We start from the raw sequence: 26,855 nt of genomic DNA, 5'->3' as shown, positions 1-26,855 counted from the left end.
CAAAAGTCATAGTTATCCAAATTCACAGTTTGTCCCCAACATTGACCTCAGTTAATTAACAGCATTTCCATTTTTCTAAATCATACAATCATAGAATACTAGAACTGGAAGGGACCTCAAGAGGTCATCAAGTCCAGTCCCCTGAATTCACGGCAGGACCAAGCACTATCTAGATCATTCCTGAAAGATATCTATCCAACCTGCTCTTAAATATCTCCAGAGATGGAGATTCCACAACCTTCCTAGGCAATTTATTCCAGTGTTTAACCACCCTGACAGTTAGGATGTTTTTCCTTGTCCAACCTAAACCTCCCTTGTTGAAATTTAAGCCCATTGTCTGGTTATCCAAAACCTTTGGCTATCCCCTAGGTCATTTTGGTTCACGTGGTTCACCCCACACCACGCTGTTTCCTGCCCAACACACCTTCCCCCAGATCTATCATAGCCCCCCTGCTGGAGTACCTCCTGATACTCCGGCATATCCGATAATCCGGCACCTCCTGGGTACCAAAGGTGCCAGATTATCGGAAGTCTGCTGTATATATTGGATTCTGTTATTTCCACTCCAAGTAATCTGATGCAGCAGGTCTCGCCCACAAACGCTCATGATACTATTCATTTTTGTTAGTCTTTAAGGTGTCGCAGGGCTACTTGTTTTTAAAGATACAGACTAACACGGCCACCCCTCTAAGACTTTTTATCATATTTAATTAAAATGAAGTTTGGTAAACTAAGTAAAATATTAATGTATGTCCAAAACTAATGGTTTCAATACTGTCTTTATTTATGGCAGAGGTGGGGAAACTTTTTTGGGTAGAGGTCACTGATCTACAGAAAAATCAGTCAGGGGGGCAAACAAAAATGAGAAGCAACCCCACCCCCCGCACAAAACCACCTCTCAACCCTCACTGATGTGGTGCCCAGCTGAAACAGCTCACTCCCTTGATGCTCTAGCCCTGCAGAGCGGAGGGGGAATGGCAGGGAGGACCGAGGTCAGGGTTTCCCACAGTCCAGATTAACTTTTCTTGGGTCCCAAGGTTAGTAGATTTTGTGAGCCTCTCTAGGCTCTAGGGTGGGACCAAAAATGAGGGGTTCAGTGTGTGGAAGGGGGCTGCCAGGGAGTTAGATAGGGATGAGGGTACAGGAATGGATAATGGTGGGGGATCTGAGTGGGAGGTAAGGTGCAGGATCGGGCTGGAGTTGGGGTGTCTGGCCAGAAGGGAGGGTGCAGGAGCCGGCTGTGAGTGGAGCATCTTGGAGGAAGAAAGATTGCAGGAGGGGGTTGGGGTTGGGAGTCTGGGAGGGATGGTGCAGGAACAGGCTGGGGGTGGGGTGTCTGGCCAGGAGGGAGGGTGCAGGAGGAGGCTGGAGGTGAGAGGTCTGAGCAGGAAGGAGGGTGAAGAGGTGGGATGGGGATGGGAATCTGAGCAGGAAGGAGGGTGCAGGGATGGGGTGCAGGGTCTCAGCAGGAGTGTGGGGAGGATGTAGGATCTAGGCATGAGGGGGCACTTACCTGGCTCTGCAGCCCCTGCCACTCCCAGGCACTGGCCCCAGGCACCACCTCCTGCTGCTCCCATTGGCCATGATTTCAGCCAATGGGAACAGCGTGGAAAGCCTCCGTATGAGTGGTTTCCTCCCCCAGCTGCAAGGCTCGGGACTCCCCCCACTGCAACACGAAGCTGGCGCTGGTGCTCCAACCTCACAGGGCAGGTGCATGGAGCTAGAGTGCCAACGTGGGTTCCTAGCTGCAGGGGGAGAGGGGCGGCGGTTTGAGAACAACTGCTCTAGAGGATGTTAGAAAAAATCCAAGATAAGATTCTCAGATGCCCAGAGACAAAGTATTTGACTATAAATGTTCCAACTCTGGAACATCTTACCAGAGAAGGTTACACCGAGTTGGACTTTTAGCATGTTTAAATCTAAATGAAAGACCCACATCTCCAATAAAGCTTAAGTAATGGCATTTCAAAAGCCAGTATGAATGTAATGCAATTTAGAATTACTAAGAACACTAAGAAACTCAGACTATAATACTAAGAAACTTAGACTATTAAAACATCAAATAATTTGGCTAGTTAGAATATTGCTAAAGTACACCTTAAAGTTTAAGGGCATTTGCACAGCTTGTGGTGAGAAGGGGGAAATATTTTGATTGAACAATTAATAAAAATGGCATTAATAGAAAATTAAAAATAAGGTGCTTAAAGCTTAATCTTACACTAGGGAGAATCAGGAGTAACTCCTCTGGTGAAAACTGCTATAAATTAGATAAAGAATCAGGCCCTACAGGTTTAAGTTCTCCTACAGAGTTATCACCTGTAACCTGTCTCTAATAGTGCTCCTATGCTGCAATATTATTTAAACAGATAAAAGCACTCAAAAACAGAACTGAATAATAGCTAAACTGCTGCTAGTGCTGCATGATTCTATACAATTTCTTCCAGCAGAAGGAAACAACAATTGATTTAGGAAGTTATAAAGGAATTCAAATGTAGTGGATTTTTTCCAGTTTGCCCCACTGCTGCACTGTATAATAAATGTAAACATTGAATCATATCATTTCATCTCTGCTGTTCACCTTTCCAATGACCTTTAAGAGAAAACGCCCTGCAGCCTGAATTTTGTTTGACATGCAAGTCACATACTCAGGATAATATGACATTCCTACCTACCAGCTAAACACCTTTAATATATTAATTTATCGTGAAATGAAAATAAATACTGGGTGAATGTCTATATGCCAATGGCAGAATCAAAATGTGACCCAGTCAAAATGAAAGCTTTGTGTACAATAAAAGAAATAATATAAATTAAATATATAATGAAATAAATATAAATATAATAAATATAAATTATTTGTTTTAAGGATTAATAAACTCATAGCTAAAAACTTTCTAGTTACTGTCATTTCTAATATTTTTCTTGATTTTTCTAAACATGAGCAGTAATCAAGAAAAATACTTTGAAATGAAAGATGAAAGTACACAAAATGATAAAACACACACACACGTGCGTGCACGCACACACACACACACACACATCAAACCATGAGCAAAATGGATTCAGAAAATAATATGATTTATCCACAGGTTATTATGCCATAATGTAACTTTATAAAAAAAATTTTAAGCATTTCAAACTTGGTTCCTCCAAATGACATTTTCATAGCTAGGTTTCTCTTAAACAGAATTTGTAATTTTATTAATTATTATTATTAAGGCTAACAACATGCAGGATACAAATAAAGACATGGGCCAAGGTGCTTAGGCTCCCAACTGCCACATTAGGCACCTACATTCCACAATCAGGCCGCAATGGGATTCACAAAATTCCTGTTCAGCTGCCTTTGAACCATGTAGGCACCTAGACTTGCTCAACACCTGAATTTTTTGCTTAAAAAATTCCTTAGGCATTTATGTTTCTTCCTCAGAGCATATGCACTGCAGCCCTGTACAAAGTGTATGGATTCCCAGGTAGGTGTGCCAATCCTCCAGGATTCTCCTGAGGTCTCCAGGAATGAATCTTTAATTAAAGATTATGCCATGTGTTGAATTCTCCAGGAATAAGTACGGTTGCCAACATTCTAATTGCAAAAAACTGAAAACCCTTGCACTGCCCCTTGTTCAAGGCCTTGCCCCTACCCCACCCTCTCTCAGAAACCCCACCCTCATGCTCTCCATCCCACCTCCCACTTTCACTCACTCACTCTCACCTCCACTAACTTTCGCTAGGCTGGAACAAGGGTTTCAGGTATGGGAGTGGGCTCAGGGTGGAGTACGGAGTTGGGATGTAAGAGAGAGGTGTGGGCATGAGTTCTGGGATGGGGATGAGGGGTTTGTGGTGTAGGAGGAGGCTTACTGCTGGGGCAGAGATCGGGGTACAGGAGGGTGATCAGGGCACAAGCTCCAGTCTGGTAGCACTTATCTAAGGCATAATAACATAAGAATGGCCGTACTGGGTCAGACCGAAGGTCCATCTAGCCCAGTATCCTGTCTGTCGACAGTGGCCAGCACCAGGTGCCCCAGAGAGGGTGGACCGAAGACAATGATCAAGCAATTTGTCTCCAGCCTCTGACAAACAGAGGCCAAGGACACCATTTTATCCCCTGGCTAATAGCCTTTTATGGACCTAACCTCCATGAAATTATCTAGCTTCTCTTTAAACTCTATTATAGTCCTAGCCTTCACAGCCTCCTCTGGCAAGGAGTTCCACAGGTTGACTACACGCTGTGTGAAGAAGAACTTTCTATTATTAGTTTTAAACCTGCTCCCCATTAATTTCATTTGGTGTCCTCTAGTTCTTCTATTTAGGGAACTAATAAATAACTTTTCTTTATAACTTTTTGCAGCTCCCGTGCATAGTGCAGTGGGACTAAGGCAGGCTACCTGCTTGCCCTGGCTTCATGAAGTGCCCAGAAGAGGCCAGAATATCTCTATAGCATGAAGGTAGAGGGGCTATATGGCACTACATGTTGCCTGAGTCCACAAGCACCACCCCCACAACTCCCACTGGTCACAGTTTCCTGACAATGGGAGCTGCAGAGCTGGTGCTAAGGGCAGTGCACATAGCTTCTCTTATTGCCCCTCCACTTAGGGGCTATCGGGGCATGCTGGCCACTTCTGGGAGCTGTTTAGAGTCCGAGCAGGCAGGAAGCCTGCCTTAGTCCTGGCTGCACCTCCAACCATATTTTAATGGCCCAGTCAGCAGTGCTGGCCAGAGCCCCCCAGGATCTCCTTTCAACTGGGCGTGCTAGTCAAAAAATCAGACACCTTGCAACCCCAGGAATATGTCCAACCAAAACAAGGACCTCTGAAGCCAACTGTGATGTACTACCTAGGGGTAGACAGGAATTCCTCCACCTAACCCCCTGTGTGGTCCAATCCAATCCCCTGTGTGGTCCAATCCTGTGGTCCAATCCAGTAATTAAAGAACTCATTGGGGATATAGGAGACCCCTGGTTCAAGCCCCTTCTCCATCTGAAAGGGAGTAGGGACTTTTATGGGAATTTGCCTTGTCTTAGATGAGTTCTCTAACCACAGGGCTGTTCTGATGTGGGGCTCCTTGTTGAAGTTACTGTGGATAAACAATGAAAGAATCATTGGACCGGAGACAGAGTTTGAGAGACAGAAAGCAAACCTGAGATGAACAATGTAGCCTGGTGCTTAGAGCACTCACCTGAAGATCCAGACTCCAGTCCCCTTTTGCCAAATACTTTTTAAAATAGTCTACAGTGAAATAGCTTCAAAAGAAAAAATGGAGAGAGCCCCACATAAGAATATCCCTTAGTTCACTCACTGAAGAGGTGACTGATCCCAGTTCAAATCTCTTCTCCCATCCTGAGGTGGAAGGGGGGACTTGAACTGGGGACCTTCTACATTCCATGTGACTACTTCAACCATTGAACCAAAAGCTATAAAGTGGACATTACCTAGCTTCTTTCTATATCAGGTTTGTAGCTGAGAATCCCAAACAGAGAAAGGTGCACCCCAGACTTACACACCTACTTCCAAGATAGGCGAGGGGTTCAGCATAACCCTCTTGGCTTGGAATTTCCCACTGGCTATCTTAGATGAGGAACTACCTAGAGTGCTGGCCTTTGTGAATCCCATTCTGTGGCACCTCTCTATCCACAGACATTGTATAAGGAGCTTAAGTACTGAATTCGGGCATTGTGAAGCCTAGTGATTTTCTAGGTGCCTAAAAGTTAAGCATCAATGCACCTAGGATTTTTTAAAAAAGAAATCTAACTTAGGTTCTCTGTCCCAAAGAAGTTAAAAAGTAAAAGGCAAGACAAGACTGAACAGGGAGACACAGAAGTTGACAATAATTCAAAGACTTTTTAGTTACTGGTAAGAAACTGAAATAGTGACATACTTATATTAATAGGTTTATATTTGTGGGGTTCATAGACAATATTGTGGTTCAGGAGTAATTTGCATGAGGAGAGAAAAGAAAACAAACAGTATGAAAGGGAAATCATTCTAGATAGAGGAGACTGTGTGGTAGAAGGTATGAAGAGGAGAATGGGAGAAGAAAATCGAGAGAGAACTGAATCAGGTATCATTTGTGGAGTAAAAGGATCAAGGCAAAATCTGAAAAGAAAGAAAAAGAGAAATAAAGACTGAGTTACATAGAACTGGACCACAGTTAGGATTATGGAGGAGGGAGGATGAATCCCAGTAGGAACCAAAGTGCTACACTATACCTCTCCCATATGGATGCTATGGGTATAAACTGAAAGATTCCCAGTTTGCAGTTGTGTAATCCTGTTTAAATAGGATTACATAAAATAAGATAGGAATCTTTTAGTTTGTGCCCACAGCGTCAAGATGGGGAAGTTACAGTGCAGTACAGGCAGTCCCCGAGTTACGCGGATCCGATTTATGTCGGATCCGCAGTTACGAACGGGGTTTGCTGCCCGTCTCCCTGGTCTGCTGAGACGGGGAGCAAAGCCTCTGAGGACGCCGGCAGCGGGACAGCCGCAGCGCGTCTGGGCTGTCCGCTGCCCGCATGCTCCCCGTCTCCCTGGTCTGCTGGTCTCCAGCAGACCAGGGAGACAGGGAGCAAAGCCTCTGAGGACGCCGGCAGCGGGAGACCAGGGAGACGGGGAGCAAAGCCGCGGAGCACACGGGCAGCGGACAGCCAAAATGCGCCGTGGCTGTCCCGCTGCAAGCGTCCTCAGAGGCCAGCAGAGCAGGGAGACAGGGAGCAAAGCCTCTGAGGACGCTTGCAGCGGGACAGCCGCGGCATGTCTGGGCTGTCCGCTGCCCGCGTGCTCCGCGGCTTTGCTCCCCGTGTCCCTGGTCTGCTGGAGATCAGCAGACCAGGGAGACGGGGAGCGAAGCCTCTGAGGATGCCGGCAGCGGGACAGCCGCAGCGCATCTGGGCTGTCCGCTGCCCGCGTGATCTCCCAGCAGACCAGGGAGACGGGAAGCAAAGCCGCGGAGGTCCCGGGCGGCGGGACCGCGGTGCGTCTCGGTCCGCAGCCCGTGTCTCCCTGGTCTGCTGCGGGGGGGGGGGGGGGGGGGGGGGGAGAGTGCAGCTAGTACGCCCCCCCCCCCCCCCCCCAGCAGACCAGGCTTTTCTCTGGACGCCTGTGGTAGAGCAGCTGGGGTGCTGCTGGTTGGTCCCGCAGAGCTGCTCTGGGCACTACTGGACCAACCCGGCAGCACCTCAGCTGCTCTGCCCCAGGCGTCCTGATTCAGCCGCTGCTGGTCAGTTTCAGCAGCGGCTGAATCAGGACATCTGGGGCAGAGCAGCTGGGGAGCTGGTGGGTTGGTCCAGTAGCGCCAAGGAGCGGCGCTACTGGAGCAACCCAGCAGCACCCCAGCTGCTCTGCCCCAGGCGTCCCCAAATCAGCCGCTGCTGAAACTGACCAGCGCTGACTACAGGAAGCCCGAGGCAGAGTTGCTCTGCCCCGGGCTTCCTGGAATCAGCTGCTGATCAGTTTCAGCAGCAGCTGACTTGGGGACGCCTGGGGTTCTTAAGTTGAATCTGTATGTAAGTCTGAACTGGCATCCAGATTCAGCCTGCTGAAACTGATCAGAGGCTGATTCCAGGAAGCCCGGGGCAGAGCAACTCTGCCTTGGGCTTCTTGTAGTCAGCCGCTGGTCAGTTTCAGCAGCGGCTGAATCTGGACGCCAGTTCCGACTTACATACAGATTCAACTTAAGAACAAACCTACAGTCCCTATCTTGTACGTAACCCGGGGACTGCCTGTACTTTGGTATATCCCTGCAATCCAACTTGTGTGGCACTGTGGACAAGCCCTTAAACTTTATTAGGTAGGCAAAGGGAAGTTGTTATTCAGAGAGAAGAGTGGGTAAGGAAGTTTTAGTTATGGTGGAAGATAATTAAGGCACAGACAAGCAATTTAATTGAATCACCAGGTTTTTTTTATATGTTGTAAAAAGAGAAGCATTAGAATTTTGCAACATCCATCCTAAAGAAACATGGATGTGGATGGAGATGATGTGCCCAGAAACAACAGCAACTATCTCTAAAAATGCTATGGAATTAAACTGAGCAAACTTCTCTCTGAAAAACAAGCTAATTTTTAATAATTAGTAACACTGATTAGATTAATGTTGACAGAAAATACATGGCAATACTGAATATATCAGTTTGTATTAGGAAGAGCATGGTCTCTTCAAAACAGTCTATAAAGGATGGTCACACTTTCAAAACATAAAACAGATAAAATTGATTTTATACACTGCAATCATGACAGCATTATTCATAGCAAATATTTCATAAAAGTTCTGGCAACAGGTCTGACAGCTTTTTCAAACTTAATTTGCAAGCCCAACTTTAAACAAGTAATCAGAAGTTTCCAAACACAACACTGCCAAATTGTGGGAGGAAAGCTATAAGGAGGTTTGTCTCATTCTGGCATTTATACCACTTTAAAACACAGAAGCCCTGCAGCCTTAATACATTTTTTAAGCTACATGATAACTCTACCCTGATACATCATTGGCTAGAAGGCTGACATTACTTCTGAGAGTACTCGAGACATCTAAAATGAGCAATATGTGGCACAGGCAATGAGTACCAAATCTAATTCAGTCATGCACTATCCCCAAAAGGAAATTATCATACCTATTTTCTTTGGCCCTAAGCATTTCCAAGCTTTCACTGCTGGTTGCACATTTGTTTACTAACTCCAAGAGCAGAGGTGCTTCTCAAATGCAAAAGCTGCCTTACACCAATGCAAAAATTTTGGGAGAGATTCCAGAAAACTTCACACCAAAGTAATATTCACAAGATGCCAAAAATGTGTTGCTTTTGAAGAGGAGAAACATTCACACAGCTATATCACAACAGCTTAAATACTGTGGACAGATAAGACCATGAGGCTCCGGGATTTTGTTGTGATAAATGTGATTTAGTGTATTTATTTTCTTTAACCTGCTTAGTTTTTTTCTGCAATATTTCACTAGATTTCAGACTAAATGTTCCCTCCATTATTTTAATGCATATACATGCAAATATATGCAAATAGCTCCTTTCACACTGATGGGCATGAATACAAAGATTAAGGTAAGACACACAGGCCCCATTTAAGTCAGTTCTGCTGATATTAATAAAATGCAATATTTACCCAATTTCCACCCATATGACAGCATGTTTAGTAAGCAATGACAGTCCAGGAATTTAACTACTAAAATGCATATCAATAGAAGACCATTATATTGACTATTTTTTTGTTTTGGCTCCCACCTGCGGGCCTCATATTGAGCCCTGCATAAACTCAAACTGCATCATGGAGCACAGACAAACAGGCCGTGGGCCACATGTGGCCCATGGGCCGCATATTGAGTAGCCTTGTTGTAAATAGTTACAATACAGTAAGTTAGACAATAATAACAATAAGATTCAATGTTTCATTAACTATAACTATTAATATGTATCATTACTACATTAAAATGTGATTTTCTTTGCAGCACTTGCAAAACTTCATTATTTGTATAATTTTGACAGTTACTATGGTATCTCATTCTATAATGTTTTGTAGAGAAATGCGTCTACTTTTTTAATATCTAACATGGGTCCTGCAGAGGAGACTTACCTTTTATTAACAGGGAATTTGTATTTAGTATTTGGAAATCATTATTCTTAATGGAGCCGTGATCTTTCCATTGTTTTTAACTTATGAGTACAATTGGTTGCATTATTTTCTAATGATCAAATGGAAGATGAGGTAAAATGGAGAAATAGTCATTTTATCCAGTATCCCCAAAGTGTTTCAGTGTAAACATTTCTTTTCCTGAAAGATCATAATCATGGCTGCATTTTTGTCAGATCTGTCATGGGAGTCATGGATTCCAATTCTTATCTTATTGTTTTTAAATAGATTATTTTCTGACAACATGGTGTTTTTTTGTGCTGGTGAAAAGATGTGATGCCAAACAGCTGAACCAGTTTCAGGGCAAGAACCTTGAGAGCTGCAGGTTTAATCATAAGTTGCATGAACAGTTGACAAAAAGAAGGTCAGGACCTCAGCATAACACTGAGACAATGCAAAGTATTATACTGCTGAACTGTCAGTAATGCCTTGAACTCCGCCAAAGATATTCTTCCTTTTTGCAAGCTAAAAAGACTTTTAGCAAAGCATTTTGTGAATTAGTTTGCATTTACAAAGTTTTTTTGCAGTACAGGCAGTCCCCGGGTTACGTACAAGATAGGGACTGTAGGTTTGTTCTTAAGTTGAATCTGTATGTAAGTCGGAACTGGCGTCCAGATTCAGCCGCTGCTGAAACTGATCAGTTTCAACAGCGGCTGAATCTGGACGCCAGTTCTGACTTACATACAGATTCAACTTAAGAACCCCAGGCATCCCCAAGTCAGCTGCTGCTGAAACTGATCAGCGGCTGATTCCAGGAAGCCCGGGGCAGGAGCTTCCTGTAGTCAGCCACTGGTCAGTTTCAGCAGCAACTGACTTGGGGACGCCTCGGGCAGAGCAGCTGGGGTGCTGCTGGTTTGGTCCAGTAGCGCAGTCGCTCCTCGGCGCTACTGGACCAACCCAGCAGCACCCAAGCTGCTCTGCCCCAGGCGTCCTGATTCAGCCGCTGCTGAAACTGACCAGCAGTGGCTGAATCAGGACGCCTGGGGCAGAGCAGCTGGGGTGCTGCCCGGTTGGTCCCGTAGCGCCCAGAGCAGCGCTACGGGACCAACTGGCAGTGCCCCAGCTGCTGTACCACAGGTGTCCAGAGCAAAGCCGCGGAGTACGGGGGCAGCAGGACAGCCCAGACGCGCCGTGGCTGTCCTGCTGCCCTCGGGCTCCGTGGCTTTGCTCTGCTTTGCTCCCCGTCCCCCTGGTCTGCAGACCAGGGGGACAGGGAGCAAAGCAGCGAAACACGCGGGCAGCCCAGACGCGTCTGGGCTGTCCGCTGCCCGCATGCTCCGCGGCTTTGCTCTGCTTTGCCCCCCCGTCCTCCTGGTCTTACCTTAATCTTTGTATTCATGCCCATCAGTGTGAAAGGAGCTATTTGCATATATTTGCATGTATATGCAACCACACTTAAGTTGCAGCCCTCGGCATGTGCTGTGAGTATCATTGTGGCCCCTGGGGCTTCCAAAGTGAGTAACCCTGATTTACAACATGAAAAACTGAGGTCAAAAGCTAGAAAGACTATTAATTAAAAAGAAAAATTGAGACACAGCTATTTTAGGCAGACATCTTTTTAGGAAGTAATGATTGAAACACCGCCAGGTCATATTTAGATTCTCTATGTGACACAATGTCAAAGCAACAACATTAAATAAAAAGATGTAATTAGTTGTAGGTGCCTGTACTGCAGATTTCAAGAGGTGGTGTTGATGAAGGTACCATCAATGTAGTTCTGGCTGAACAAATTTTAAGTTAACCTTAAGCATAAACAACAATGTAAAATAGAGTGACCAACTGTCTATCATTAGTCTGCTGTCTACAAAAACTGAGAACCAATATATACCCAACTTATGATGTATCAGAATAATTCACTGAAGGAAAATGTTGGCATGACATAATTGAGATGGAATTCCAAAGTTACTGAGTTGAGAAGAGAGAGTTACTCACCCTGTGCAGTAACGTCTGTTCTTTGAGATGTGTGTCCCCGTGGGTGCTCCACTCAAGGTGCTGGGTCCGTCCTGGCGCCGCAAAACAGAGAAACTTCCATAGCAGTAGCCGGCCCGCGCATGCACTCCTGTTGCCTCGCGCCGTTCGCACCGTTACAGCTGAGCGCGGGCCGGCTTGTCAGTTTCCTCCCAACCGGATGCATCTGAAAGAGATAAATAGAAGCTCCGAAGCAGGGAGGAGGGTGGGTCGTGGAGCACCCACGGGGACACACATCTCGAAGAACAGACATTACTGCACAGGGTGAGTAACTCTCTCTTCTTCGTCGAGTAGTGTCCCCGAGGGTGCTCCACTCGAGGTGAGTACATAGCAGTGGTCCAACACTATTGGCATGCTTTGGACTTATGATCTCTGTGCTGTAGCCAAGACCGCTTGCGCCACCGCTGAATCATTCCTCAATATTTTCGCAAGAGCATAATGCTTGGCAAAGGTAAGAGAGGATGACCAGGTTGCTGCATGACATATGTCCTGCAAGGGTACCCCTCTAAGGTACGCAATAGATGCGGCCATGCCTCTGGTGGAATGAGCGCGAGGTCGTCCTGGCAAGGATTTGTACCATAGGGCATAACGACGTGAGATACAGGAGGTGATCAAATTGGAAATACGTTGTGCGGAGAGCTGTTGACCCTTGGAGCGCTCCGCCGCAACTATAAAAAGGCGCCGAGACTTCCTGAAGGCGTGTGTTCTATGCAGATAGAAGGCCAGTGCCCGTCTAACATCGAGGGTATGTAAACGTGAGTCTTCTGGCGAGGAATGAGGCTTCGGATAGAATGTTGGCAGACTTATGTGCTCGTTTATGTGGAAGGAAGAATTTATCTTCGGCAGGAAGGGGGGATGAATGCGAAGCAGAACCCCTTGTTCAGAAAATAAAGTGTATGGTGGATCGGCTGAAAGAGCCGCCAACTCTCTAACCCAGGAGTGTCCAAACTTTTTTCAAAGAGGGCCAGATTTGATGAAGTGAATATGCGTGAGGGCCGACCATTTTGCCTGACATTCTTTGAACCATTAAAATTAAATGCAAATTAACTATTTTATGCAAAGTTTATTGCAAACGGCATACTTTTCATTTCATCACATGGATGACAAATCTAAACAGGTGTTAAATTACTCTGCCTTTCATATCTGAAGGCCAGATGAAAAAAAAATCCAGGAAGCTGAAATATATGTCAGGAATATTGTAAAGTACATTACATATTATTGGTAATAAAGGTTGTCTGTCAACTTCTAAGTTCAAAAAATATGAACAGGAACATAACACCAAGTATACATGTTGTGTCCAAATATATTTATAACTGATTTAGACCAACTGACATTAACTGAGATTTTACAATGTATTCATCTCAATACATATGGATTCGTTGGGGGGCCATAAAAGATAGATATTGCCAAATTACCTGGGGGGCCGTATTAAACCGGAACACGGGCCGCAATTGGCCCGCGGGCCGGACTTTGGACATGCCTGCTCTAACCCGACGTGCTGACGTGATTCCTAGAAGGAAAGATACCTTCATTGTGAGCATGCGCAGGTCGCAAGTTGATAAAGGCTCAAAGGGGGGACGAGTTAGTGCGTCCAGTACCAAAGATAAGTCCCACGGCTCCTGAGGGATTGTGAAGGTCGGATATAGGTTATCAAGTCCCTTTAGGAATCTTTTAACTAATGGGTGAGCAAACAGTGAATGTCCGTCAATGTGCGAACGGAAGGCCGAGATTGCTGCCAAGTGCACTTTCAACGAAGCGTTCGCTAAGCCCTCCGTCTTCAGATGGAAGATGTAGTCCAAAGTATGCTGCACTGGTAAAGAAAGAGGGTCCAAGTCCCTTTCCAGACACCACGCTTGGAACCGGTGCCATTTGTAGGTGTAGGCCTTGCGAGTGCTATGGCGTCTGCTATTCATCAGTACATGTTTCACTTCCTGAGAACAAGTCATTTCCGGTGGCTGAAACCAGTTAGGAGCCATGCCGTAAGATGCATGCGATCGATGCTCGGATGCAGCATTGAACCGTGCCATTGAGACAGTAAGTTGGGCCTCAGTGGAAGCCGTTGTGGCTGAGCAACCGACATTCTGGACAATTGTGTCAGCCAGGTCTGACGAGGTCAATAGGGTGCTATGAAGATCACTGTTGTGCCCTCCGTCGCTATCTTCTCCAGTGCCCTCGGAATAAGAGGAAGAGGTGGAAACACGTAGAGAAGTTGGTGAGAGCCCCAATTGAGCAGAAGAGCATCCCCCAGGGAATTCTTGCCGGTACCCGCCCAAGAACAATACTGATGACACTTTTTGTTGTGATGTGTGGCAAAGAGGTCTATACTCGGGAACCCCCAGAGATGGAAGAGACCGTGAACCACTTCGTTGTGTAACTCCCACTCGTGCTGAGTAAGGAAGTGTCTGCTCAGGGCGTCGGCGATGGTATTGTCCTTGCCCGGGAGGTACGATGCGGTGAGGGTTATACCGTGGTGGATTGCCCAGTTCCACAGTCGTATGGCCTCTGCGCAAAGGGGTCGTGAACGTGCCCCACCTTGTCTGTTGATATAGTACACCATGCATATATTGTCGGTGAGAATGTGGACAATATTCATGACCTCGGATCATCTGCAGGAAATGTCTGCATGCGTTGAATACGGCCCACAGTTCGAGGAGGTTTATGTGTTGCAGGGACTCCTGTGTCGTCCAGAGCCCTTGAACTCGATGTTCCTGCAGATGTGCCCCCCAGCCGATCAAAGAGTCATCCGTTGTGATCTGTACCATGGGCCTGCGTGCGTGGAATGGTACGACCGATAACAAGTTTTTGGGGTTGTCCCACCATGCCAGTGAAGTCTTGACGCGTCCGGGAATGGACACTGTCTTGCTCACAGCATGTACCCCCGGCGTGTACACCTTGAACAGCCAATGCTGGAGACTGCATAGGTGAAGTCTCGCATGTGGCACCACATATGTGGTGGCAGCCATGTGTCCCAGCAATTTTAGACGAGTATGCTGGATCTGGGAGCAATTGAGACAGACTGCACCAAATCCTGGATCAACTGGAGTCTTACCATAGGTAAGTACACTCTTGCACTCAGCGCATCGAGTCTCGCGCAGATAAATTCCAAGTCCTGACTTGGTGTTGGGGACGATTTGCCGAAATTGATTATAAGGCCCAACGTCTCGAATACTGATGTGGTGATGGTCACTGCCCATGCCGCCTCTTGGCAGGTAAGGGCCTTTAGCAGACAATTGTCGAGATACGGGAAGATCGTAATATTGAGGCATCGAAGGTAGGCAGCCACCACCGCCAGGGTTTTGGAAAAGGGTAAGATGCGGCATTGGTAATGTTCTGTGCCCACCACGAAATGAAGGAATCGCCTGTGGGCCGGGTGAATTGCTATGTGGAAATAGGCGTCCTGTAAGTCGAGGGACGCAAACCAATCCCCTTTGTGGAGAGCCGGGATGATAGAAGCTAACGTGACCATTTTGAATTTTTGTTTCCGCAGGTAGCGGTTGAGTCGACGCAGGTCCAGAATAGGCCTCCAACCCCCTGATTTCTTCTGGGTGAGGAAGTACTGGGAGTAGAAACCTCTCCCCCGGAACTGAACGGGTACCCTCTCCACAGCTCCTATAGTAAGTAGTCGGGACACCTCTTGCTGTAGAAGGATCTCGTGAGAGGGGTCCCTGAAAAGGGACAGCGAGGGTGGGAAGTGGGGGGGGGGGGAATGGAGTTGAAAGGGATGGCATATCCTGAAACTACTATGTCGTTGACCCATCGGTCGGTGGAAATCAGAGACCATCGATGTTGATAAGGTCTCAGCCGATGATGGAATAAAGCTACTTGTGATGCTCCCGATAAAGGGATTGTCCACAGTCCCTCGACTGACCCATCAAACTTGTTGCCGGCCCTGTTGTTGACCGGATGTCTTGCCAGGTTGCTGTCTTCGTCTCTGCTGGCGTTGCCTTGGTCTCTGTTGTTCATACGGCTTGGGGCGGAATGTTGCATAAGAGAAGGGTCTCTGTTTATTATAGGGCGTATACCTTTTGCGTTTATAAGGAGGCGTATACATCCCCAGCGTTCTAAGAGTCGTTCGGGAGTCCTTGCCCGAGTGGAACACCTGATCCGTGGCTTGGGCGAAAAGAGACTGTCTATCGAATGGTAAGTCTTCTACTTTGTTGAGCAACTCTTTCGGTGCAGCTGCCTGATGCAGCCAGGACACACGCCGCATGACTACAGCAGTAGCGTGGCTCTAGCTGCTGCATCTGCCGTGTCCAGGGTGATTTGCAGTGCTGTTCTGACAGTTGTGTAGCCCTCCTGTATTACCGCCCTCAAGATTTGGCGCTTGGAGTCTGGTAGGTGTTCTAGGAGGGGGACTAATTAGAGTAATTGTCAAAATCATGATTCGCTAGGGGAGCTGCGTAGTTACACATACGGAGGACTGAAGTGGCCGAAGAATATACTTTCCTACCTAAAATGTCTAGGCGTTTAGCCTCCTTGTCACTTGCAGTGTTTTTATTCTGAGCCGTCTTCGATCTTTGTTGGGCGGCGTCCATAACAAGGGAATTGGGTTGGGGATGCATAAACAAAAAGTCCATACCCTTTTGGTTTATAAAGTATTTCTTGTCCGCCCTCTTGTTCATCGGTAAGGAAGCGGCGGGAGTCTGCCATATATCGTTTGCGATTTCCAAGACAGCCTCATCGAAGGGCAGAGCCAGTTTTGATTTTTGTGAGGGCTGCAAGTTTTTCAGCAAAGGGTGTTGTTTTTGCTGTATGTTCATAGTTTGAATGTTCTGAGATTGTGCAACCCTGTCAAAGAGCTCTTGAAACTGCTTGTGGTCTTCCGTGGGAGATAACTCTCCAGGGACGACAGAATCGTCCGGGGATGACGATGAATGATTGGCTGGAGATTCCGGTTCCTTATTCGGAGTATAGTTGTTCTCATGCCCGTCCTGATCAGTAACTGAGATAGCGTCTTCTGCAGGCACTGGTGGAATCGTCGGTGAAGACGCGCGAAGTGTAGACGCTGGACGAGTGGGTTGTGGGGATCGTGATCTACGAGAATATCGACGGTCATCATAGTAACGATCATATCTCTGACGGTGAGTTGGGGAGTGTCTGAGGGAGTAGGCTCCGGATGCATCATACCGGTGTGAATATCTCGAACGCCTGGATAGTCCCGGTGAGACCGATCTGTCAGAAAAACGAGATGGAGAGCAAGAATAGTAGGAATAGCGTCGTTCATAATGATAATGGTAGTGATGGTAAGAGGATGACCACTGAGGTGATGCATGGTAGCGGTCCCTGGTGGAGACATAACGAGGAGAACGATGGTTGTTCGAGGAAAATGAAGTTGGTGACCAGGGTCCTGGAGAGAACCGAGCTCGTTCAGGAGTGAGTGAGGGCGTCCAAACGTGCCTCGACCTGTATGGGACCTCAGTCAGCACTGAGTGATCAGCAGGGGAAGACGGTGCCATTTGAATTGATGTGGTCCTTACCATCTGGCTGCTCTGCAAAGGAATCAGCAGTGCCGCGGGAGTTAAAGGCTGTGTCGGTGCCGAAGGAGGCAGCGGTGCAGAGGGCTGCACGGTGCCGATGATAGACTGCGGTGCCTGAGTTGGTGCTGTCAGCTGCGGCGCTGCTGGAGTCAAGGTCTCAGCCGTCGGCACCGTGGGCATGGGTGCTGATAGAGCCGTGAGTGGCTGCGCATGCGTGACATCAGCCGGCACCGGGGCCGCCATTATCGGCTGTAACTCGGCCGTTGGGGCCACTGTCGGTGCCGATTCCGCCCGCGGTCCTTTAGCAGGAGGCCGCATCGGGTCTTTAGCGCTCGCCAAAGCCGGGGCTGAGGCACTACGGCCCTTGCCCGTCTTCTCTGCCAGGTGCCTCGGCACAGAGCCAGAGGTACCCAGTCTGTCCGACACACTCCTGCGGTGCAGTAGTCCGGTGGTTTTGTGGAGCTCCTTCACGGGCGAGCGAGGCAGGTGCGCTCCCGAGCGGTGTATCAGACTGAAGGGCTTTGTTAAACAAAATCACCCTCAGTCGCATTTCCCTATCACGCCGAGCGCAAGCTGTCAATTTCATGCAGTGAGGGCACTTCAACGGGATGTGCCCATCCCCTAAACATTTAACACATCGTGAGTGCCCGTCTGAGTCAGACATTGCCTCCTGGCATTGGGAACATTTCTTGAAGCCAGGCATGTTATCATATAATAAGAAACTGGTTTTTTTTAAGGCTACTAATAGACTATAAACTAGAACGAAACAAAACCTGAGAACTAACTAGTAATACTATTAACAACTAGTAACAACTACCCTAACTCTAAATTGTCTCGTAATAGGTTTCTAAGGAAAAGTTTCCCTTTTATCCTCAGGCGGAGAGGGAGCTCGTCCTAGATCCGTCTGCGGCCGCGGACAGTTGAAGGAAACCGACAAGCCGGCCCGCGCTCAGCTGTAACGGCGCGAACCAACAGGAGCGCATGCGCGGGCCGGCAGGCTACTGCTATGGAAGTTTCTCCATTTTGCGGTGCCGGGACAGACCCAGCACCTCGAGTGGAGCACCCTCAGGGACACTACTTCACGAAGAATTTTAAGGAATTTTATAGTGTGAAATTCCTAAAAGCACTGTTGTTAGCAGCAGGATTTCTTCCTGTAATGTGAAAGGCCACCCGTTCAAGGCAACATGTTTGCCTTTGGAATATGAATTGATTGCAAAATAATTAGTATTCCAGAATTATCTTACTAACCCTCCACAAAATTCTAAATGTGCTCAGTGCATTGTCATATCCATCCATCATGGCCCTATGGGGACTAAGATCTTAGAAAGGGAAGTGCAAATATGGGCCCAAAAACACTCTCTCATCCTTCCCCATACTTTAGCATTATCATAGGCTTACTGAATTACTGCTCCAGTAAACACAGAAACAATGAAGGGACTTTTCCTAAAATTTTGTTATCATTCTGCATTTATCTTTATATATCAAAAGCATAAAGTTCAGCAACTTGCAACTGTTGCTGAATGTATTTCTATAAGACTCAAAATGCTATTTTAAGTAAGAATTGTTCTACTCTTGCTGCTCATCCTGAAGACATCTCTTTTGAGATCCTATGTCACTTTTTAAATGAAGACTTTTTTATAAAGAAAAAATAGGTTTATCTCACTGAAAAGAATTTAGATTACAATAGAATCAAATAAATGTGTTTCTAATATTGTATAAAACTCTTCTATACTGTACATGAACACAAACAAATATAAATGTCAGAAAAAACCCCAGAATATCTTGTAGAAGTGTCTTATATTTAGAACAAGTTTTTGGTGCTTCACATCAGCGTGCCCAAGCTGAGTCACCTCAAAGAGAATGACTTTTAGAGGATAGGTGCTCTTCACCTTTTAAAAAGCAGGCTTCTTTAAGGCACCTCAATTTGGGCTCCCTAAAATCACTGGTGATTTTAGAAATCTTAGCCTTAAAATTTCAATGTGCATTATTATGCCTTTATCAACACGGAGACTATACTGCAGCTACGAAAACAAAGCTATGCACACTGGAAAACATAATTCCAGCTATCTATGCAAAATAATGGGGTCTAAATTAGTCTCCCACTTAAGAAACACATCTCAAGAGTCATTGTGAATAGTTCTTTAAAAACATTTGCTCAATGTGCACCCTCAGTCAAAAAAGTGAACAGGATGTCAGGTATCACCAGGAAAGAGATAGATTAGAAGACAGAAAATATCATAATACTATAGGAATCCATGATATGCACACACTTTGAATACTGTGTGCAGTTCTGATCATCCCATCTAATAGACAATATATTGGAATTGGAAAAAGTACAGAGAAGGGCAACAAAAATGATGAGGGGTTTATGAAACAGCTTCCACATAGCAAAGATTAAAAAGACCGGGACTGTATAGCTGAGAAGAGAGACAATCAAGAGGCAATATGACACAAGTTCAAAAAAAATCATGAATGGTATGGAGAAAGTGAATACTGAAGTGTTATTTATTCCTTCTCGTTACACAAGAACCCGGGGCCACATAATGAAATCAATAGGCAATAGGTTAAAAACTAACTTGAGGAAGTACTTCTTCACACAACACACAGACAATCTGTGGAACTCATTGCCAGGTATATTGTAAAGGGCAAAAGCATAAATGTGTTGAAAAAAGAATGAGATAAGTTCAGGAATGATAGGTCTATCATTGGCTATTAGCCATTAATGGTCAGGGATACAACCTGATGCTTTGAGTGTTCCTAAACCTCTGACTGCCAGAACCTGGGATTGAACAATAGTGGATGGATCACAGCATATATTACCATCTTTTGTTCATTCCCACCAAAGCATTTGGCACCAGCAGCTGTCAGAAGATACTGGGCAAGGAGGGCTATTGGTCTGGCCCAATATGGCCATTCTTATATTCTCAACTTTATTTATCTTGTAGACCAAACTATCATGAATTCTGAAAGCAAACTAAGGGGGCTCAATTTGCGTATATAGAAGCTACAAAGCATGCATATTATTGTAAAAGAGATATTTCTAAAATATGTATTTATAAGTGATTTTTACCTCAACAAATTTAAGGTAATAGACCTTTATTCTGATCTATTATATATGCTACAGATTTGGAGGGGAAAGCAAGACTACTTCCTGGGTTACAGAAAATTCTCCAGCATCTAACCTATAACAGTTAGATTACTGAAGAAGAATTTATACCACCTCCATCTACATGCTGTTGGAAAATGCAGAAACTTTAACAGAAAGGGAGGCTGGGTACTAGTGCAGAGGCAAGAGACGCTGGCATTAATGGATGCACCTTGAATTCAGCAGATCTTGGGAGGTCCATGGTATATGGATGGAACCCCTAATCTCTCTATGATCTAGATGGTGTTTGGTCCTGCTGTGAGGACAGGGGACTGGACTTGATGTTCTCTCAAGGTCCCTTCCAGTTCTAGTGTTCTATGATTCTGTTTCCCACGGAATCAAACCAATTCCCCTGCCTCAAGAATTTCTTGTTCCTGTTTGGAGGTTTTTCATTTTTTAGGCAGAGGCTTGGTACCACCACACCCTAGGTAAGGTGTTCCCAGACATGATGTTGGATATTTTATATGCATTGTTATTACTACAGGTTCTACCTCCCCAAACCAGGACTCTCTGGTTTGGCAACATCCGAGGTCTGTCAGGACCACTGATGTTCTTGGACTAGAGAGTCCCACGCCAAGTCCATGGACACTGGGGCTGGGCAGCCCCGGCCTGGGTATCGGAAACCTGCCCATGGCAATGGGGCCCAGTGTTCTCAGCAGCTCCCGGAAGAGTGCCAGGATCCTGCCCGTGGCAATAGGGCCTAGCTCCAAGAGCCTGTCCACCACACCGGGGCCAAATGTTTGTGGCCGTCCAAGCCAGGGCTGGTGGTAAGGGTCAGGAGTTGGCCTAGTTAGCTGCCCAGTCGGGCCAGAGGCAGGCATGCTTGGCCTGAAGTGGAGCTGGCAGCAGGGAGGGGCTGCAGGCTGGTGGTACAGCAAATTCCCTCTTTCAGTATCGGTCAGGTCCTGAGGGTGCTGGTCAAGGGAGGTCCAACCTGTATTATTTTCCATTTGGCCTATAAAATTAGATATTACACACTTTCTCATTTCCATTCAAGTTCAACATTGAACACTGTATCGTACTTCTGCACTACAGATACATAAAAATCTGTGAATAGTTTAATTTAAAAGCCATGGTCTGCATCCTAAAGCAATTCTTGACCATGCAAAATGTTCTATAAATAGTTCCATGTGCACTGCTGATTTCGAGATCTTACTAGAGACGAATAATGACCTTGTATTTTGTTCTCATTTACTCTGAAGTAGCCAAGCCTTCTGTTTTTAATTACCTTCTGAATACACCTGGCATGGTCTAATTACAGAAAACAAAACATCATTTAAACAAAAGGTGACCTTGAACTTAATCTATCAAAACACCAGTTAGTTTTAAAAGTTTTTAGTTTTTAACAAACTGCCAAGACATGCAATAGTAATTTTCCAGATGTGATCATATGCCTTCAGAGCAACAGACTTACTACATTAGGAAACATCTGTATACACTTTTTAAAACTGTATTGCTTTCCTCATTATTAATGCAAATCCTCTTAGATTTCAATAGTACTATAAACAGTCCTATAGGAAAACATTAAGTTCATACTGCTAATATCTTAAGAACGTCCTAGAATATATTAAACCTAGAGAAAGCAATTAACTTTCTGTTTGAACTAGAGCAACATGCTTCAGAAATTGAAGCAGTTGATTTTGCATAAATATTCATGAAGGAAACATAGCTATGACAATGGAGTCGCCTTGTAAAAAGGACAACTTTGGAACAAGGACCCTGATTCAGAAAGCTAATTTAAACACAAGTTTAACTTTAACCATAAAAGTAGTCCCATTTGCTTAACTTTAAACACAAGTACTCCCTGTGGAGTCAATGTGGCTACTCATTTGCTTAAACTTTTAGGCACATGCTTAAGTACCTTCTTGAGTTTAGATCCATTTGTTTTTATAAGAATGCTTCGTCAAATCTAAAAAGGCATTTACATATTTGAGATTCCTCTCTCTTGATCCATGACAAAGTAACAGTGAAAATTAGCCCTTAATACATTTAATATACACTTGGGATTTAAATAAATAGGGTGACATTATACTTAACATAAAAATGACAATAAAATATAATATATCTATAAATGAAACATAGCACTCTCCTTTTGCACTATATGTGTGATTGATATTGCAAATTCAGCAGGAGTAAATTATCTAGGTATCTATGTAATCTAAAAAAAATTGCAATAATTTCATTTTATTCTTGACTTTGACAATCACCGAAGACCAAATCTTTCCCTCTGCATAGAGCAGGAATAGCCGATCAGGAGCACATATGGGATGAAAGTTACCTACAGGAAGGGTAAGGAAAGAATTCTCTCTCCAGACAGTCACAAAAATGTCAGGATTTGCCCTAAAGAAATATATTCATTCACTTTTTTTTCCTCAGGTTAATAAATTGCCTACATTTTTGCTAAATTAAACCAGCGCTCTATAGTAGCTATTTGTATACCACATTATTCCTTGCTTTCAAACTAAGCAAAAATCAATGCTCTAAATATTTCAAGTTTTATAGTTAGTATCTGTCAATAATGTAACTAAATAAGAATACTGTGTATCTGAAATTTAAACATACTCAAGAAGAAACTATCATGATCATTGACATCTGTTTTGTAAGCGTATTCCTCCAAAATATTTCTCAATGATCTGTATAGTTTTACACTGTATGCTACTAAAACTAGACCATGACATTGTACAAGACAGAAAGACACTGAATATTATGAATGTTCTCAACGTTACATAATTCCAGCAGGCTTGTGCTAAATACATGTAATAAACACTATATTGTGTTATTTTGACCATATAACTGCAAACCTAGTGTGCTGTTCTTGATTTAAAATCCTCATAATTCTTACACTGGTATATTGATTTGTTTCTATATGTTTAGGCTTACCTGTTCCAGAGACTGCCATGAATGTCTATAAAGATCTACTACTACATTCATTTGGCAGGCAAAGTGGAGAAAATGTCTGTTTACAGGGGAATATTAAGTCCTGAAAATGTTACAAATATAAAAGTATATTAAAGTAACATAAGGACGGGACAAGATCTGACATCACAGTCACAATGCTAACAGATATAATTATACTGAAAATCTCCCATTCTGCCACTAGAAGCATGATATAGTCTTAGCAAAAATGGGTTTGAATTGAGATAGGATTTGTTGGTGTTTTTGTTTTGTTTTTGTGGCAGGTAGAACAGAGAGGAGGCAGTCCATTTTTTGCTTTTGTATGCGAGATTTGTACATATTAAAATTTGGATTAAATATTGTATTTATTATTACTACTACTACAACAATAGCATCAAACTCAGGGCTCCACACTGAGCAAGCAAGATAAAAGACAGTCTCTGCCCTGAAGTATTTATAGTGTCATTTAAAACAAGATGTAATAAGTGTCAAACAAATCAAACAAAAACTGAAGGGCGGATGAGGGTGACAGTGATATTGGAGGGAGTGTAAACTAAGGGTTTATAAGAAACTGGAAGTCAGAACTCCTGTGTTCTATTCCTAAGGTCTGCCACTGACATATTAAGTAATCTTAGACAAATCACTTCACATCTCTGTGCAACTGTTTTCTTGTCTTGAATAATGGAGATAATGCTATTTGCCCATATTTGTAAATTTAATTAAGATGTACAGCTGAAAAACTCCACTGACTTCTACCAGGGTGCAGCAGCCCATCAGCATGGATCATAACACAGTTTTTGGGGCTTTAGTATTATGAAGAATTATTAACTAAATCCTAATGCTACTTGTGGACAGGAGAGTCCACTCCTTAAAGATACTCAGATCTGATTAATCATTATTATTTAAGTTGCATGAGGTCAATAGAATAAAACTATACTTTCATTGGTATAAAACTGGAAAATCAGCCCCATAATTTCCTACCCCAAAACTCACTGGTGCAAAGTAGAAATGGGGTAAGGAAACTGTGTGAAGAAAAAAGCATTCAGCCCATCCAAGTTACAGAACAGCACTGTATCCTGCTGTAGGAAGGGGCCTGGATCCCATGTCTGCAAGGGGAAGGAAAAGATTGCTGTATAGAACAGAATATCACCTGTATTACACAATAATAGGCACATAATAAATACAAATGTATTCTACTCTCCGCAGCATAAAAGCATTTGGTATTTAACACTTCCTACTATGCACTATACTCCTTAAAAAAAAGTAACTTTTCGTCCCTGCGTCATATCCCTGCTTATTCATCACTCTATAGTTTTCTGACCAAACAATCCACAGGCATGAACTAGTTAGAAAGTACAGCTAATTCCCTCAAGAGGTCAGCTCTCAAGGTGTTCATGATTAATTTTGACATTTCTTGTATGATTTCAAAATCTTCTACAACCCTATTTCAGTTTATACAATAGTATTTTGGTGATATAAAGAAGAAAATGGTAGTACCTACCCGAGGGCTGCAACATCTAAATGTATGCTTTATAATGATCATGTATTTTACTTTAAGATTAATAAAGTACTAAATTAATAACAATCATTTTTCATAGTTGCAATAGTGTTTGAGTCTCTTTAAGGTCTAGAAGAGTTAGGTTGGTTTTATATGAAAAGAATTATGTTTGTTAAATAATATTAGTGATACAAAGAAAGGAGAATTTTCTGGAGAGCAAAGAAAGACAATATGTGTGTAACATTAGAATTCAGATATAAAACCAGAAAAGAAAGGGGGGGGAAAAGGTGATCACAAGAAACAGTCATGAGGCAAGGAAGGACAAAAAAACACGCTGGGAAATTTAAATTCACACTGAATGGGACTATAACGTGCACAACGAGTTTAAAAATAAAAATGAAGTTGATTTATAAATCACAACTCAATATTATTTTCTATATATGAGTCCATATAATGAAAATCAAATGGCACAGGATAGGCAGACTTTCAGTGCTTAACTAGCATGATAACTGTTCTAATAATTTAGAACTATTCCATCTAAGTTAAAGTCACTTGGTTTTCTGAGTCTTTCATATTACTTTGATAATTAAGATTTTCAAATTATTTCCATAGTTAATCACAGACCATAAAAAAACATGCCACAGAAGCATTGCAAGAAAGCAATTAATTGTGAAATCTGTGGATCTCTGTGCACTAGTGATGTGCCATAAAAGAAAAAAGATACAAGCAAATTTAATTACTAAGTACAGGCTGAAACTTTCTAGTCCAGAATTCTCTGGTCTGGAAACATTCATCTTTCAGAATTATTTTAGTTAGCTGGATGTCCACTTTTCATGTGTGTGGCCAAGTTTCCCATGGTCCCATAAAGTTTATTTACAGGCACCAGTCTTGGCTATCAGTGTTTTGTGCTGTTATTTGGCTCTAATTTACCTCTAAATGTCCTCTAAAAGCCCAGTAAGCAGTGGAAATGTTTGTAATACTGCTAGACAATATTGACCTCCTGTGGGAACCAATTAGGTCCCAAAGGTGCAGGACTAGAGAGGTTCAACTTGTACAATACTTAATATGAAGCTACACCATTTTATATTTGTAACTGAGAAAAGAATAAAAGGAATTCTAGATAGTATTTTCTTATGCTGGCATTTATGTTTCTCTCAATAGCTGGACACACTCAATTTACTTTCCTGTCTCAAATCATGTAGGATCTACTTTTAGCTTCCCTGGTAAATAATGTTACTTACTAACTCCAACTCTAACTACAGGCAGTCCCCGGGTTACGTACAAGATAGGGACTGTAGGTTTGTTCTTAAGTTGAATCTGTATGTAAGTCGGAACTGGCATCCAGATTCAGCCGCTGCTGAAACTGACCAGCGGCTGATTACAGAAAGCCCGAGGCAGAGTTGCTCTGCCCCCGGCTTCCTGGAATCAGCCGCTGATCAGTTTCAACAGGCTGAATCTGGACGCCAGTTCTTACATACAGATTCAACTTAAGAACCCCAGGCGTCCCCAAGTCAGCTGCTGCTGAAACTGATCAGCGGCTGATTCCAGGAAGCCCGGGGCAGAGCAACTCCTCGGTGCTACTGGGCCAACCCAGCAGCACCCAAGCTGCTCTGCCCCAGGCATCCTGATTCAGCCGCTGCTGAAACTGACCAGCAGCGGCTGAATCAGGACGCCTGGGGCAGAGCAGCTGGGGTGCTGCCGGGTTGGTCCAGTAGCGTCCAGAGCGGCGCTACGGGACCAACCGGCAGTGCCCCAGCTGCTGTATCACAGGCGTCCGGAGCAAAGCCACGGACCATGGGGGCAGCGGAACAGCCCAGACGCGCCGCGGCTGTCCTGCTGCCCGCGTGCTCTGCGGCTTTGCTTCCGGTCTCCCTGGTCTGCTGGTCTCCAGCAGACCAGGGAGACGGAGAGCAAAGCGGAGCAAAGCCGCGGAGCACGCCGGCAGCGGGACAGCCGCGGCGCGTCTGGGCTGTCCGCTGCCCGCGTGCTCCACAGCTTTGCTCCCCGTCTCCTTGGTCTGTTGGTGTTCAGCAGACCAAGGAGACGGGGAGCAAAGCCGCGGAACACGCCGGCAGTGGGACAGCCGCGGCGCGTCTGGGCTGTCCGCTGCCCGCGTGCTCCGTGGCTTTGCTCCCCATCTTTCTGGTCTGGATTAGGGACAGCATTCTTAGCACCTTGGAGAACTAGAGTCTTCTTTTTAGGAAAAGCTGCAACTCTGACCCATACAAAGATAGACTGATTGTT

General features: G+C 44.6%; 1 protein-coding gene across 5 annotated transcripts in view; it reads right to left on the bottom strand.

The window, feature by feature from the left end:
- The window catches only part of STK3 (serine/threonine kinase 3), a 318,957-nt gene that overhangs the window by 44,808 nt on the left and 247,294 nt on the right, over positions 1–26,855 (bottom strand). Inside the window, exon 11 of one of the 5 annotated variants that reach the window (XM_075920323.1) lies at positions 24,107–24,219. The exons of 3 other annotated variants lie outside the window; for them this stretch is intronic. In XM_075920323.1, the coding sequence (XP_075776438.1) occupies positions 24,107–24,219 (113 nt within the window). Of the gene's footprint in view, positions 1–5,898; positions 6,093–24,106; positions 24,220–26,855 lie in introns of those variants that run through there. One more of the 5 variants, XM_075920324.1, reaches the window with a different exon arrangement.

The sequence above is a fragment of the Pelodiscus sinensis genome, chromosome 2 (assembly GCF_049634645.1).
Source record: "Pelodiscus sinensis isolate JC-2024 chromosome 2, ASM4963464v1, whole genome shotgun sequence".
NCBI classification, from domain to species: domain Eukaryota; kingdom Metazoa; phylum Chordata; order Testudines; family Trionychidae; genus Pelodiscus; species Pelodiscus sinensis.
The sequence above is the reverse complement of the archived record's forward strand: the minus strand, read 5'-3'. Positions and strand labels throughout refer to the sequence as shown.